The 12,696-nt window shown below is 40.0% G+C and overlaps 1 protein-coding gene across 3 annotated transcripts in view; it reads left to right on the forward strand.

Moving 5' to 3' along the window:
- The window catches only part of LOC117424709 (sal-like protein 1), a 13,834-nt gene extending 1,556 nt beyond the window's left edge, over positions 1 to 12,278 (forward strand). The window contains exons 1-3 of one of the 3 annotated variants that reach the window (XM_058993958.1): positions 1,033 to 1,206; positions 7,508 to 10,887; positions 11,673 to 12,278. In XM_058993958.1, coding sequence (XP_058849941.1) covers positions 7,723 to 10,887; positions 11,673 to 12,113 — 3,606 coding nt within the window. In that variant the 5' untranslated portion in view covers positions 1,033 to 1,206; positions 7,508 to 7,722 and the 3' untranslated portion in view covers positions 12,114 to 12,278. Of the gene's footprint in view, positions 1 to 1,032; positions 1,207 to 5,930; positions 7,322 to 7,507; positions 10,888 to 11,672 lie in introns of those variants that run through there. The other 2 variants (XM_058993957.1, XM_058993956.1) reach the window with 2 other exon arrangements.
- Positions 12,279 to 12,696: the final 418 nt, after the last annotated feature.

Here is a 12,696-nt window from a genome sequence, read left to right on the forward strand (position 1 = left end):
GTAGCAAAAGTCTGATAGGTACAGTATAGCCTATATTGTTTTGTTGATGAGAAACGAAAGCTGTTGGCGTGTATGTTTATATTTTGTAAAGACGAGGAACGCAGGGCTCTGTCCTATTGTCTGTAAAAGTAACCTCTGCTTTTCAAGGGAACATGAAGCACAAGCGAACGGTGCTTCGCTGAGTTAAGCAGTCGCAGCTCTGCTAGCCGTACTTTGTAACAATCCGACCATTATTATTGAGTAGTGATAGAAAAAGCCATTATAACCAGGCTTAACAATGCTCACTCGCTGTGTGTGTGTGTGTGTGTGTGTGTGTGTGTGTCCCGAAGCGATACTTTTAACACATTGTTTGACAAAGTTGGACACCAGTTACTCTGTGACTCAAGTCTGTAGTTTTTTTTAAGTTTCCAAAACAGGCATAACGTAAGGACGCAGATGGGATAATAATTACAAAGTTATAAAATACGATACACGTTTACAATATGTATGATTTTTGGTAGTAACCTGTTTTTTTTTTGTTTTTTTTTAATTATTTATGTATTTATGTACTGTAAAAGGGAAAGCTTTTTTAAATAACTAATTATTAAACATTTTTAATAACTAAACTTTCTTGAAAAAATGTTATATATATATATATATATATATATATATATATATATATATATATATATATATATATATATATATATATATATATATAATGATTGAATGTGGGTGAATTGCGATGCGATTTAGATTTGAAATACAGAACAGCATACATGGCTATAGTGAAAATCAGGCCGAGGTGTTTTTTATTGCTTTTATCTTTTTGTAATTGAGGCAGGGCTTTTACTCATCAGCCCCGAGGAGAGGAAGCACCTTTGACTTCTGCAGATAACTTTAAGGGTACTTTCAAAGGCTTCACCACTCTTCCCCCTCTCTCTCTCCTCTCTCTCTCTCCTCTCTCCTCTCTCTCTCTCCTCTCTCCTCTCTCTCTCTCTCTCTCTCTCTCTCTCTCTCTCTTGCTGTGTGAAACAGTGCTGTGCTATGTAGCAAACCCAACGCATTTCAGAATGTTAAGGGAACCTGAGCAAAGCTGACGCGCTTTTGGATGTGATTCAGACCTAGTCCTGAAGTACACACGATCTCTCGTCTCAGTCACGGCACGAAGCCCTATATATTAAACAGCTTTTCCGAAAAAAACGTTTTGCAACTTGCGACTATGAGGTATGGTTTATTCCTTTCCAAACACAGTAAAACATTACCAGTACATAACGCTGGATAGTTAATAACCTTGGATAGTTAATAACCTGTGGATAGTTAATAACCTGTGGATAGTTAATAACCTGTTCTGCGTGTCTAAGAAAATATGCTGTGCTGCAAATCATTATTTAACCGGTTTTATGTATTTGTTCAAACTATTTAAATCAATTTTTGCGCAAGGTCAGGCAAGGTTATTATTATTATTATTATTATTATTATTATTATTATTATTATTATTATTATTATTATTATTAATGTACTATTGGTTATCAGTTTTAACATATTATAGCTCAATGGCTTACCTACTTAAATAAATAATTCCACTTTTTAATTTCAAGTAACAGTTTCTTTAGATTTACTTTATGTCTCACACTTTGACAGTTTGAAACGGGTACCCAGTTATACAGTGGGGTAGTATTTAAAATGAATGCTCTAATTACAGAACACAGTCCAGAATAGCAAATACTTTGTAATAAGTTGATAAGGGAAGCAATGGTAATTACGCAATTATTTTAAACGTCTGTTCGGACCTTTCTGATAGCATGTGATCATGAAAGGGCTTATTTTTTTTGGTCACCCTTGATTGATAAAGAGGTACAAAGACATTCCACTGAAGTTTAAAAGAGTGATCTTCAGCAAAGCACATTAGTGAAATCTTCTCGAATCTACAGAACAATATATACATGGAAGTTATATATCTGTGTGTTTCTCAGCTGGATTGTATTGCATCTCCTCACGAATTTCTTGATAAGACCCTTTGATGTGGTAAACTCTAAGCTTTTCGTATCTAAACAAGATCAAGTAATTTTCTACATAATTTAGCCTTTTGATTGGATTTTCCATATTGGTTCCAAATGCATTTAATAACCGGAGAGCGCGAGGAATGTATATGTTTAATAATTTGATTTCAAACGGCCTGCCTCGGAGTCCAATGCAAGATTGAGTAAAAAAATAAAAATAAAAAACTAGAGAAAATAAACAACAAACAAACGGCAAGCACGGCACAGCGGCACACGATGGCATACATGTACAATTTTGTCAAGGACTACAGGCGTAAAGTTTTCATTTTGGACTTGGCTTGTTTTGTACAAAATTAAGCTGTCGAATCCGTTTTTAAAAAAATACACTTTTGTAAAAAAAAAAAAAAAACAGCAGCTAGATTTCTGAGGTTTTTGTAACCGAATCTATATAAGGAAAGCGTTGCAACATTTGCTGTAGATCTCGAGGTATTGATTTGTTTGTAGTTTATCGCTTTTGATAGCTTTGGCGATTGAAATAATAGCTGTAAATGTAATTCTGTTGCTCCTTAGTGTAAGTTCGAATACTTTATCTCTTTCCCCACTGGTAGCTTGCAATGAGCAGTTATGAACCCTACAACAGCTGGCATGAAAATAGAACACACTGTCCACATGCCTGCGTGAATTACTTTCATGTTGTGGTTCTTCTGTAGATATCATTGTATATTTTCAAAGCAGCAAAACATTGTATTATTATTATTATTATTATTATTATTATTATTATTATTATTATTATTATTATTATTATTAATAAACTGCAACATGAATTTATACTGGAAACAACATATACAAATATGTTCAGTAATACAATATATAAACCCAAACACAGCATATGGTTAGTGGAAAAGGCATGCCTCAACACACTTGTGTAAAGTAATTGAAAAAATAAAAAAAATAAATGTGTGATATATGTTGTGTTGATAGATGGACCTTTGTGATTTGCTGTGATATCTCACTCTCAATGACCCCGCGTCACATGCACTGTTTTAAAGCACACCTCTGAGTTTAAACATGACATTTAAAATCACACTGGATGACACTTTGTAGTCAGTTGGGGAGATTTGTACATTATCTGTGGTATCCTGGAAATGGAAATGAAATGGCAGATCTCGTTCAGTGATGTGCACCCTTTAAATGCAAGTGTTCTGCTCCAGTCCCAAGCTTTCTTAAATGTATTTTCCTTCCCCCTGTACATTCAACCAAAATGCACAAGTTGTTTCTGCACATTAAACTGAGTCACAGCGCATGATATGGAGTTCTGCGGGTTCCTGCTCAAATCACCACCGCTGCAGAGGAACGTTTACATGTTTAATGTTTTAAGAAAATATATATGAAAAGATGGATTCCTTAAAAACAGATTGCCATAAGATAAACATATATATATATATATATATATATATATATATATATATATATATATATATATATATATGATTATTATTGTTTCTATTATTTAAAACAAATAATATTATATCCCTTTCGGGCATTTTTTTATTATTATTATTATTTAAATGTTTTGAAATTTTAAACTCTGTGGAGACCTGCCATAACTTTGAAAAAAAAACAAACAAAGTACAGCATTATCAAATAGATGCATAGACAGGAAAGTTAACATGGTACAATTACACACGGTGACTGAAGGGGATATGCAAGACAGGCGAATGGGGTGGGGTGGAGGTGTAGTTTAGGACCCCAGTCAGCAGGCCCCACCACACCTCCAAGGGATCTAATCACAAGGATGTGTTGACACTTTGCTGTTTTAACCTTTGCCAGCCTCTCTGCATCTAAAGGTGTCCAGGGTTCAGAGTGCAGTTTGTACTTCAGTACCTTGCTATTGACCCCAGACCCCAGTTTCACAGACAGCCTCGCAGGATGCCGGCAGTGTATCTGAGCCTGGCCTGATCAGCGGGGCTGTTCCGTCACTAACCCCTGCCCCTTTCACCCTCAAACGGCAGACCCCTGAAGGGAGATTGACAGGTGATTCCCACAGCACAGTTTCACCGGACAAACAACAGGGACCCGTGTGCCTTTACCAATGTTTATGTTGTCAAAGTTTAGATGTAGCCTTTGGGTTTTTTTTTTTTTTTTTTTTTTTTTTTTTAAGCGTCAGTGGAACACTGGTACTGTGCTGTATTTTTTGGTGTGTGTGCATGTGTGTTTTTCATGGACACTATTCCTACAGTGGAACCCCATCTTGTGTTCACTGGGAGAGGCCCGAATTGAAAAAGTTTGCTGTGTTTGGAGTAGGTAGCTGGATTGTTGCTTGGTTGTTTTGTGCTTAAATTTGTTGTTTTTTGTTTTCTTTTATTAGCAAGGGCATGATTTTTAAAACGTTTTCACCCCTTAAAGGACTTAAAAGCTGTCTTTCCTTGTAAAGGAAAACAGGATTTACAGCTACAGTATAGTTTTTGTACATTCATTAAAGCCACTCTGCATGTAAAATAGGAGAGTCGCAAATGGCCGATGAATACAAAAAAAAGTTTGCGCTGTAAAAACTTTGGGTAGAATTATTTTTAGAGTATGAATGTTTTCAAGTTTTGTGTTTCTGAAATTTATCAACCAATATTTAAATTATTTGAATGTAATTATTAAATTTTTAAAGCAATAATACATTAATCATTTTTAATTAAATAAATATTTCAATTAAATATGTCAAATTAATTTAGTTGCATTTCATTAACCTTGTTCTAAAATTAAAAGTTACCTGTATTGTTATAATAAAATAAAAATTAAATAAAATAAAGGTTAAAAAAATATTATAGGTAAACATTTTATTCTCTATATTTCAAAAAGGTAAGTTTTTAATCAAGTGTAAAGTTTATGTAGGGTTTGTACATATTAACTGCAAGTGTAAAAACTAGACTGTGTAAAATATTAGAAGAAATCTGAATTTGTTTTATTTGTAAGTAGTAACTGCAGCACATTCATATTTAAACTAACAGTGCAAGCCTGTAAAGTTGTAATGGTTTGTGCATTTGTGCAAGGCTGACTTTCAGTATGTCTAGGATGTTGAAGGATTGTTGTATTAAAACAGTGTAGCATTGATCAAATTCAAAGAACCCAAGAAATGTATCCATTGTAGTTTGGTTACAGTGGCTGATGTGGCTTCAGATGGATACAAACCCTTTTTTTAAAAGCCTCTGTTGGATGAATGATATCCAGTAGCCCTTATAAAGAGTATGCTGCTGTAGTTGTTGTTTTCCTGTGAATAGCTAATGTTCTTGTCAGTAGTGTAAATAGTTTCCCGGTGCTACAGCAGTGTGGTGTGTGATTTCTTTTCTTGGCTACTTCACTAATAGCGTTGCATCATCCTAAGCAGTCAGTATACTTAGGAGAAGTGAAAGCTCGTCAAGAAACAAATTAATAAAAGATGTAGAGAAATATCTCAACATTGTAACCGTTGCATTCCTGAATAAAGGAGCTTTCTTCTGCTTCGCAGTACCACAGAAATGGAAAAGCAGAACGATTTCTAACTATCCTTGTAAAAGTAACGTAGCAGCGTTCTGATTTCTCACTTTTCAATTCGTTGTTATTTGCATGAGCACATCTGACCAAGCAGACGTATTTTTTTTTTTTTTTTTTAAGTGGCTTTATGTTTTAATTAATGTGGTCTGGTTGAAAAGTATTGTCTGCTCCAGAGAGAGAGAGAGAGATCAATGGAACATGCTGACTTAATAGTTTGAACCATTTTGTACAAAATGTGGGAACAAGCAGAACAGCTTTTGTCCCTTCAGATTACAGGAACAGGAGCAAAAAAAAGTTTCAAAAGTATTTAGATATAGATAATTTAGTGTTTTAAATAGGTTACATTTTCATTTTACTTTATTTATTCATTTTTACTGATTTTAGATTAAAATGTTTGTTTTTTTTTCTAAATGTATGCTTTAAAAAAAAAAGTTGCTAGACCTGTTGAAAACATTGTATTTTATTCTAGCTATGCATACAACGCAGTAGTGGGTAATGTTTTGCAAGCAAATGCATTCCAAGTAGATTTTTAAAACAGCCACAATTCCTAAAGCCCTGTAAACAGGATGGTTATTAGAGAAGCAACTCCTCTTTCCATGCGAGGCTGGATTTTAATGCCATGGCAGCTTTGTGCTATCTGATTTATCAGTACAGAGAAACACTGAGGGAGATAATCCCTGAATTAAACACGATCTGCTTTCAGGGCTTGCTAAAATGACCACACAGCATTGTAATACAGGAGCTAGTTTCCCCATGCTGTGTAAACAATAGGGTGCCATCCTGCCTTTCAGAGATTTTTTATGTTTGATTTGGAAATGAATCCTCGCAACGATACAAACGGTAAAGGCCAGTGTGGATATAGGGGCAGTGAAGGGATTCACAGCAAACGCATTCAGTAACAATTTGTAAATCAACTAATATGTTAAACAGCGAAAGTGTCCAGGTTAACAAAGTGCTAGCAGGGGGAGAACTGCAGTCCTTCCTGAGCAGTTAACAGCATACAACAAAAGCACTGATCAGCAATTCAAATCGGATCTCTTGTAAAAAGCCCCATTTGCAGATAACCTGTTTATGGTTTTTACATTAGATATTAAGTTTTATTTATTTGTACTTTGAACCGTTATTTTTTAAAAGAGCTTTAGGTTTTGTTTTTTTGAATGTTGCACAGTGCACATGATCACTGCTGTAATAGACATGAGACGATAAATAAGCCTTCTTTTGTTGCTTTTCTTTAGTGTGTGGTTTGCATTATCCAGGCTTTTTAGTGTGTTTCTATTAAAACAGCTATGCTGTGTCAGGGTAAAATAAATAAATAAAGTCAATATATCTGTGACACACACAGTGTGTGTGTGTGTGGCAGTGCTGTTTGTGTGTGTGTGTGTGTGTTTGTGTGTGGCCGTGTTGTGTGTGATGAATGTTGAATCAAAATTCACCCTCTATAAACAGAGTGGCTCAGGCTCCATATTTTGATGGTAGAGGTTCTGTTTTGCTTGTCAGCCGTTGATTGGAACTTGAAGAGCTGCAAATTAGTTTAGTGGCAGGGATAAACTGTCGAAGATGTCTCCAAGTTGGTTGAAAATGAGTGAAGTTGACAGCGACTTGAAAGTCTAATAAGTCCTTCAAATGGCTGATTTGCACCCAGTGGACAACTAGACACTGAAGGGTATGAAATATAGGAAATCAATACTTTTCTATGGAATTGCATTAGGCCACAGTGTCTTCAGTTCATAGTATTTTATATTTTGATGGATTATGTGAAGAAAATGATTATCTAAGACATGGGCGAATTGATGAAACTCACATGTTTGGCTTTAAAGGTGAGTTTTGAGCAATACTAACGAAAAAAATACTTATAGATTTTTTTATCCCTCCCTCAATCTACAGGTTTTTTTTTTATTGTGTTTGTGTTTTGTGTACACGACAGACAAACAAAATGTAATAGATAGTAAAAGCTTATTCTTCTACGTATCACTAATCTTTTGTCCTTTTTTTGTATTTTTCAGGAGACACCCAACAAGGCCAGGAGAGTCCACCCACTGAGAGCAGTGATGCCCACGTCTGCAGCAGATGCTGTGCAGAGTTCTTTGAACTGTCAGATCTCCTACAACACAAGAAGGATTGCACTAAGAATCAATTAGTTCTGATAGGAAATGAAAATCCAGCTTCTCCTTCCGAAACCTTCTCTCCAAGCTCCCCTCCACATAATCCTGATGAGCAGATGAATGACACAGTTAATAACACTGATCAAGTAGACTGCAGTGACCTTTCGGAGCAGAACACATTGGACAAAGAAGAATCCATGGACGTGGACATTTCCGGAATTAACAGCAGCAGCAGCAATTCCTGCATCATCAACAATAGTATTACAAGCAGTGCTAGCCCTAAGATGGGATCCTCAGCCATCTCAACATCTCTACCTCAACTAGGTAAACTGACTGAGCTGGGCAATTTCTCAATGTTTAACAGCAATGTAATAATCGAAAACCTGCAAAGCACCAAGGTGGCAGTGGCCCAGTTTTCCCAAGAAACCCACCCTAAAGGCAGCAACAGGCTTGCTGTCCCTGCCCTGATGGAGCAGCTCCTAGCTCTGCAGCAGCAGCAGATCCACCAGTTGCAGCTCATTGAGCAAATCCGTCACCAGATATTATTGTTGGCATCCCAGAACGCGGAAATGCCAGTACCCTCCAGCTCTTCTCAAGGTACATTAGGGACGCCTGCTAACCCATTGACAGCACTCAGTTCACATCTCTCCCAGCAGCTGGCTGCAGCTGCCGGATTAGCACAGAGCATCGCTAGTCAGTCTGCCAGCATTAGCAGTTTGAAGAAACTGACTGCAGCACAGCTACCTCAGAGTAACCCTGTCAACAGCATGGTGCCCCCAGGCATTGGATCATCTCCCAGCGTTAATGTCTTGGCAACAGCAGCTAACGCCCCTCCCTCCGACAAACTATCTGCACACGCTGGCAATCTGCACCCACAGCTCAGCAACCCGTCGATATCGAAAACCTCCTCACCAGCCTTCGGAATAGGCAGCTTGTTAAGCCCTGCATCCAATCCACTTCTACCTCAGCCCGTTTCCAGTAACCCTTTGTTCTCCAACCCCCTGCCCAGCTTGGGCACAGCGGTGCATGATGATCTGAACTCCTTGTCTGCCCTGGCCCAGCAAAGGAAAGGCAAGCTACCCAACGTGACCTCCTTCGAGCCCAAAAGCAGCTCGGAAGAGGCCTTCTTCAAACACAAGTGTAGGTTTTGTGCAAAGGTGTTTGGGAGCGATAGTGCCTTGCAGATACACCTGCGGTCTCATACTGGAGAGAGACCGTACAAATGCAACATCTGTGGGAATCGCTTCTCCACCAGAGGAAACCTGAAGGTTCACTTCCAGCGACATTTAGAGAAGTACCCCCACATTCAAATGAACCCCTATCCCGTGCCGGAACATTTGGACAATATTCCTACCAGCACAGGCATCCCCTACGGAATGTCCATGCCCCCGGAGAAGCCAGTCACCAGCTGGCTGGACAGTAAGCCAGTTATGCCCACCTTGACCACGTCTGTTGGTCTCTTGCTCCCCCCAACAATGCCCAGCTTGCCAGCCTTTATCAAAAAGGAGGAGAATCATGTGCTTCCTGTGACCAGCCCTCCCAGTCCTGTTAAAAGTGACTCAGGTGCAGTAGAACCACCGTCAACAAAAAGCAATGATAGCATGTTGGAAGGTGAAGGTGGTGCCCTGCCTACCTCAAATGGGAAAATAGAAGAGGAGATCAATCAACCTTCTAACTCCCCTACCTACATGAGCTACAGCTCTGCCCAGGAGAGTGCTGCCGACCAAGGCTCAAACTGCAGCCCAACTTTTACCAGTAACCCGCTGATGCCACTCATGTCCAAGCAGTTCAAAGCAAAGTTTCCATTTGGAGGTCTCTTAGATGCCACGCAAGCATCCGAAACATCCAAGCTCCAGCAGCTTGTGGAGAACATTGACAAAAAGGTGAGCGATCCAAATGAGTGTGTCGTCTGCCATAGAGTGCTCAGCTGTCATAGTGCCCTTAAAATGCACTACCGCACACATACTGGAGAGAGACCTTTTAAGTGTAAAGTGTGTGGCCGGGCGTTCACTACAAAAGGAAACCTCAAAACCCATTACAGCGTTCATCGTGCCATGCCTCCATTAAGGGTCCAACACTCTTGCCCCATCTGCCAGAAGAAGTTCACCAATGCAGTTGTCCTACAGCAGCATATCAGGATGCACATGGGGGGTCAGATTCCCAACACTCCCCTCCCAGACAACTATCCCGAGTCCATGGAGTCTGACACAGGGTCCTTTGACGACAGGAATTTCGATGACTTGGAGAACTTCTCGGATGAAAATATGGAAGCCTGTCCCGACAGCAGCATCCCAGATACTCCAAAGTCTGCCGACGCCTGTCCAGACAGCCTGTGTTGTTCCCCTGTGCCCCCGGAAATGTCTGGGATACCTTCTTTGGAAAAGCAGATGAAAATGAGAAATGCCGGGCTTGTGGAGCACCTTCAGACCGGCAAGTTAAAGCTAGCTGAAAATGGATCGGTTGAGGGTGACCACATGACCAACGACTCGTCATCCCTCGGAGGGGACATTGAGAGCCAAAGTGTTGGGAGCCCTGCCATCTCAGAATCTACCTCGTCCGTGCAGGCACTGTCCCCCACCAACAGTTTCACGACCCACCACAAATCCCCCGGCTTTGAAGAAAAGCAGCTGAGAGCTTTATCAACAGATCATGCAAGCGCTGTCACCCTGTCCCCCACCAACAGCGGGGTCTTGGACCTGACTTCCTGCAACCCGCTGAAAGACCCTCTGGGCCTGCTCTTCCCTTTCCGGGACCGTGGCACGTTCAAGAACACGGCGTGCGATATCTGTGGCAAAACGTTTGCTTGTCAGAGTGCCTTGGACATTCATTACCGGAGCCATACCAAAGAACGACCGTTTATTTGCACAGCCTGTAACCGGGGGTTTTCCACCAGGGGCAATTTGAAGCAGCACTTGCTGACACATCAGATGCGAGACCTTCCCTCTCAGTTGTTTGAGCCCTCCAACCCCAATATCGGTCCCTCTCAGAGCCCTTGTGGCCTGCCTGCCTGTTCTTTAATCATCAAGAGTGAGGTTATCAATGGTTTCCAGCATTGCTCCCCCCAGCACTCTTCATCGGGTCCTCTGCCGGTCTCTGTCACATCCCCGGTCTTACCTCCTGCCCCTCCTCGAAGGACGCCCAAGCAGCATTACTGCAACACCTGTGGAAAGACCTTCTCATCCTCCAGCGCTTTGCAGATCCACGAGAGAACGCATACCGGTGAGAAACCCTTTGCGTGTACCATCTGTGGAAGAGCTTTCACAACCAAAGGCAACCTCAAGGTATTTATTTGTCTCAGGGTTGTTTTTTTTTGTTTTGTTTTGTTCAGTTCTTCAGTTGTTAAATATTATATTTGAAGATGTTTTTTTTTAAAAATGGATGTCAATTGCATATAAAAACGTATGTTTTATCTAGAGTGCAGTTTTATAATGACACATCACTAGTTTCCATCAGCCTGGATTTGTCACTGGCAGCAGCATATTGGGGGAAAATAAAAACTTGAAAGTTTGTTATCACTAACTAACCTTTTGTGGGATAAAAACGATTATTTTCAGTAGTTTAGAAGCCACACAAATATAATTTAATTTAAAGACAGAAATATGTTTTTGTTTTGTTTTTCTGGCTACAGACTGTTTCTTAGTTTCACAGTAATGCGAGAAGAATAATTACTTTCAGGACATTGTGTCTGTCCTCCAGGCTCTCACAACATCCAGTCGTGAGAGATAACAGGATACAAAGGGCATCTGTAGGGTAAACGTGTCGTATACAATACAGGGCACTGCAATGAAAGTGGACATTGCAATTTTAGTCAAGCCACAATGGCTACCCTTTGGAGACTAGATAACGCACACCCATTAGAAAGTACATCTGTATGTAATGTTTGAAAACAGAAGATAGTGTGGCTGCCTTCCAGCGGCCACATTTCCAGTTTAATTGTTCTCTTTTTATTTTGTTGCTTCATGGGAAAGTGAGGTTTCAATGAACACAGTTCAGTGCTGCTCTGGTTTGGTCGCATGTTTAAAAGTGATTGACGTGTCTCTTGTTGTTCCTCTTGTTCTTGTTGCAGGTTCACATGGGGACTCACATGTGGAACAGCGCCCCTGCCAGGCGGGGTCGCAGGCTCTCAGTGGATGGGCCCATGGCATTCCTAGGAGGCAGCCATGTCAAATTCCCAGAAATATTCAAAAAGGATTTGGCTTCCAGGACGGGAAACGGAGACCCCACCAGCTTCTGGAATCAGTACGCCGCAGCCTTTTCAAACGGCTTGGCCATGAAGACCAACGAGATCTCTGTGATTCAGAACGGTGGCATCCCTTCCATACCTGGGAGCATGGGGAATGGTGGCAGCTCTCCCATCAGCGGCTTGACAGGGAGCTTAGAGAAGCTTCCAAACACGGAACCCAACGCACCTCTAGCTGGTCTGGAGAGAATGGCAAACGCGGAAAACGGGACCCATTACCGATTCACTCGCTTCATAGAAGACAATAAAGAAATTGTGACAAACTAGGAGAGGCGTGATTAACATTCATACGAACAGAGCAGCTCTGTCCTGCCTTTGAAACTTTACCAACTACAAAGTTAAGAAGACGTGCTTTTTTGTACAATGTACAACTTCTATAGTTTTGAGGAGCTTATTTATTAGTGATAATAAACTTGCTTGGAAGCATAAACAGTTACTTTAGTTTTTTCTGTGTTTCGGCCAGAATGGACTTGTGTGAGTTCTTAAAAAAAGAACTTGGCATTAAATTATTTTATATATGTAGTATGTAACATAACCTCTGGTGTTCCTGCAATGCCACAGTGATGCATTCTTTAATAAATACTGTACATGTGTTTGTGCTGGACAGCCCACCAGCTGAGCACTGTTTTATCTTTCTTCCATGAAAAAGACTGATCCTACAGACAAAGGGGAAAAACACCTCTGTCCTTTTTTTCCCTATCAACAGTTTTTGATTTTTATTACAAAATTAAAACTGCTTTAGTTGTTTTGTAGAAGTAACCCCTTTTGTTCTAGAACTGTTCTTTGTATTGTGCTTTTTACTTCCTCCGTCTTTGAATGTTCTGTAAAGTTTTAAGAACGTCGCAGCTGT

Source organism: Acipenser ruthenus, chromosome 20, assembly GCF_902713425.1.
Source record: "Acipenser ruthenus chromosome 20, fAciRut3.2 maternal haplotype, whole genome shotgun sequence".
NCBI lineage: Eukaryota > Metazoa > Chordata > Actinopteri > Acipenseriformes > Acipenseridae > Acipenser > Acipenser ruthenus.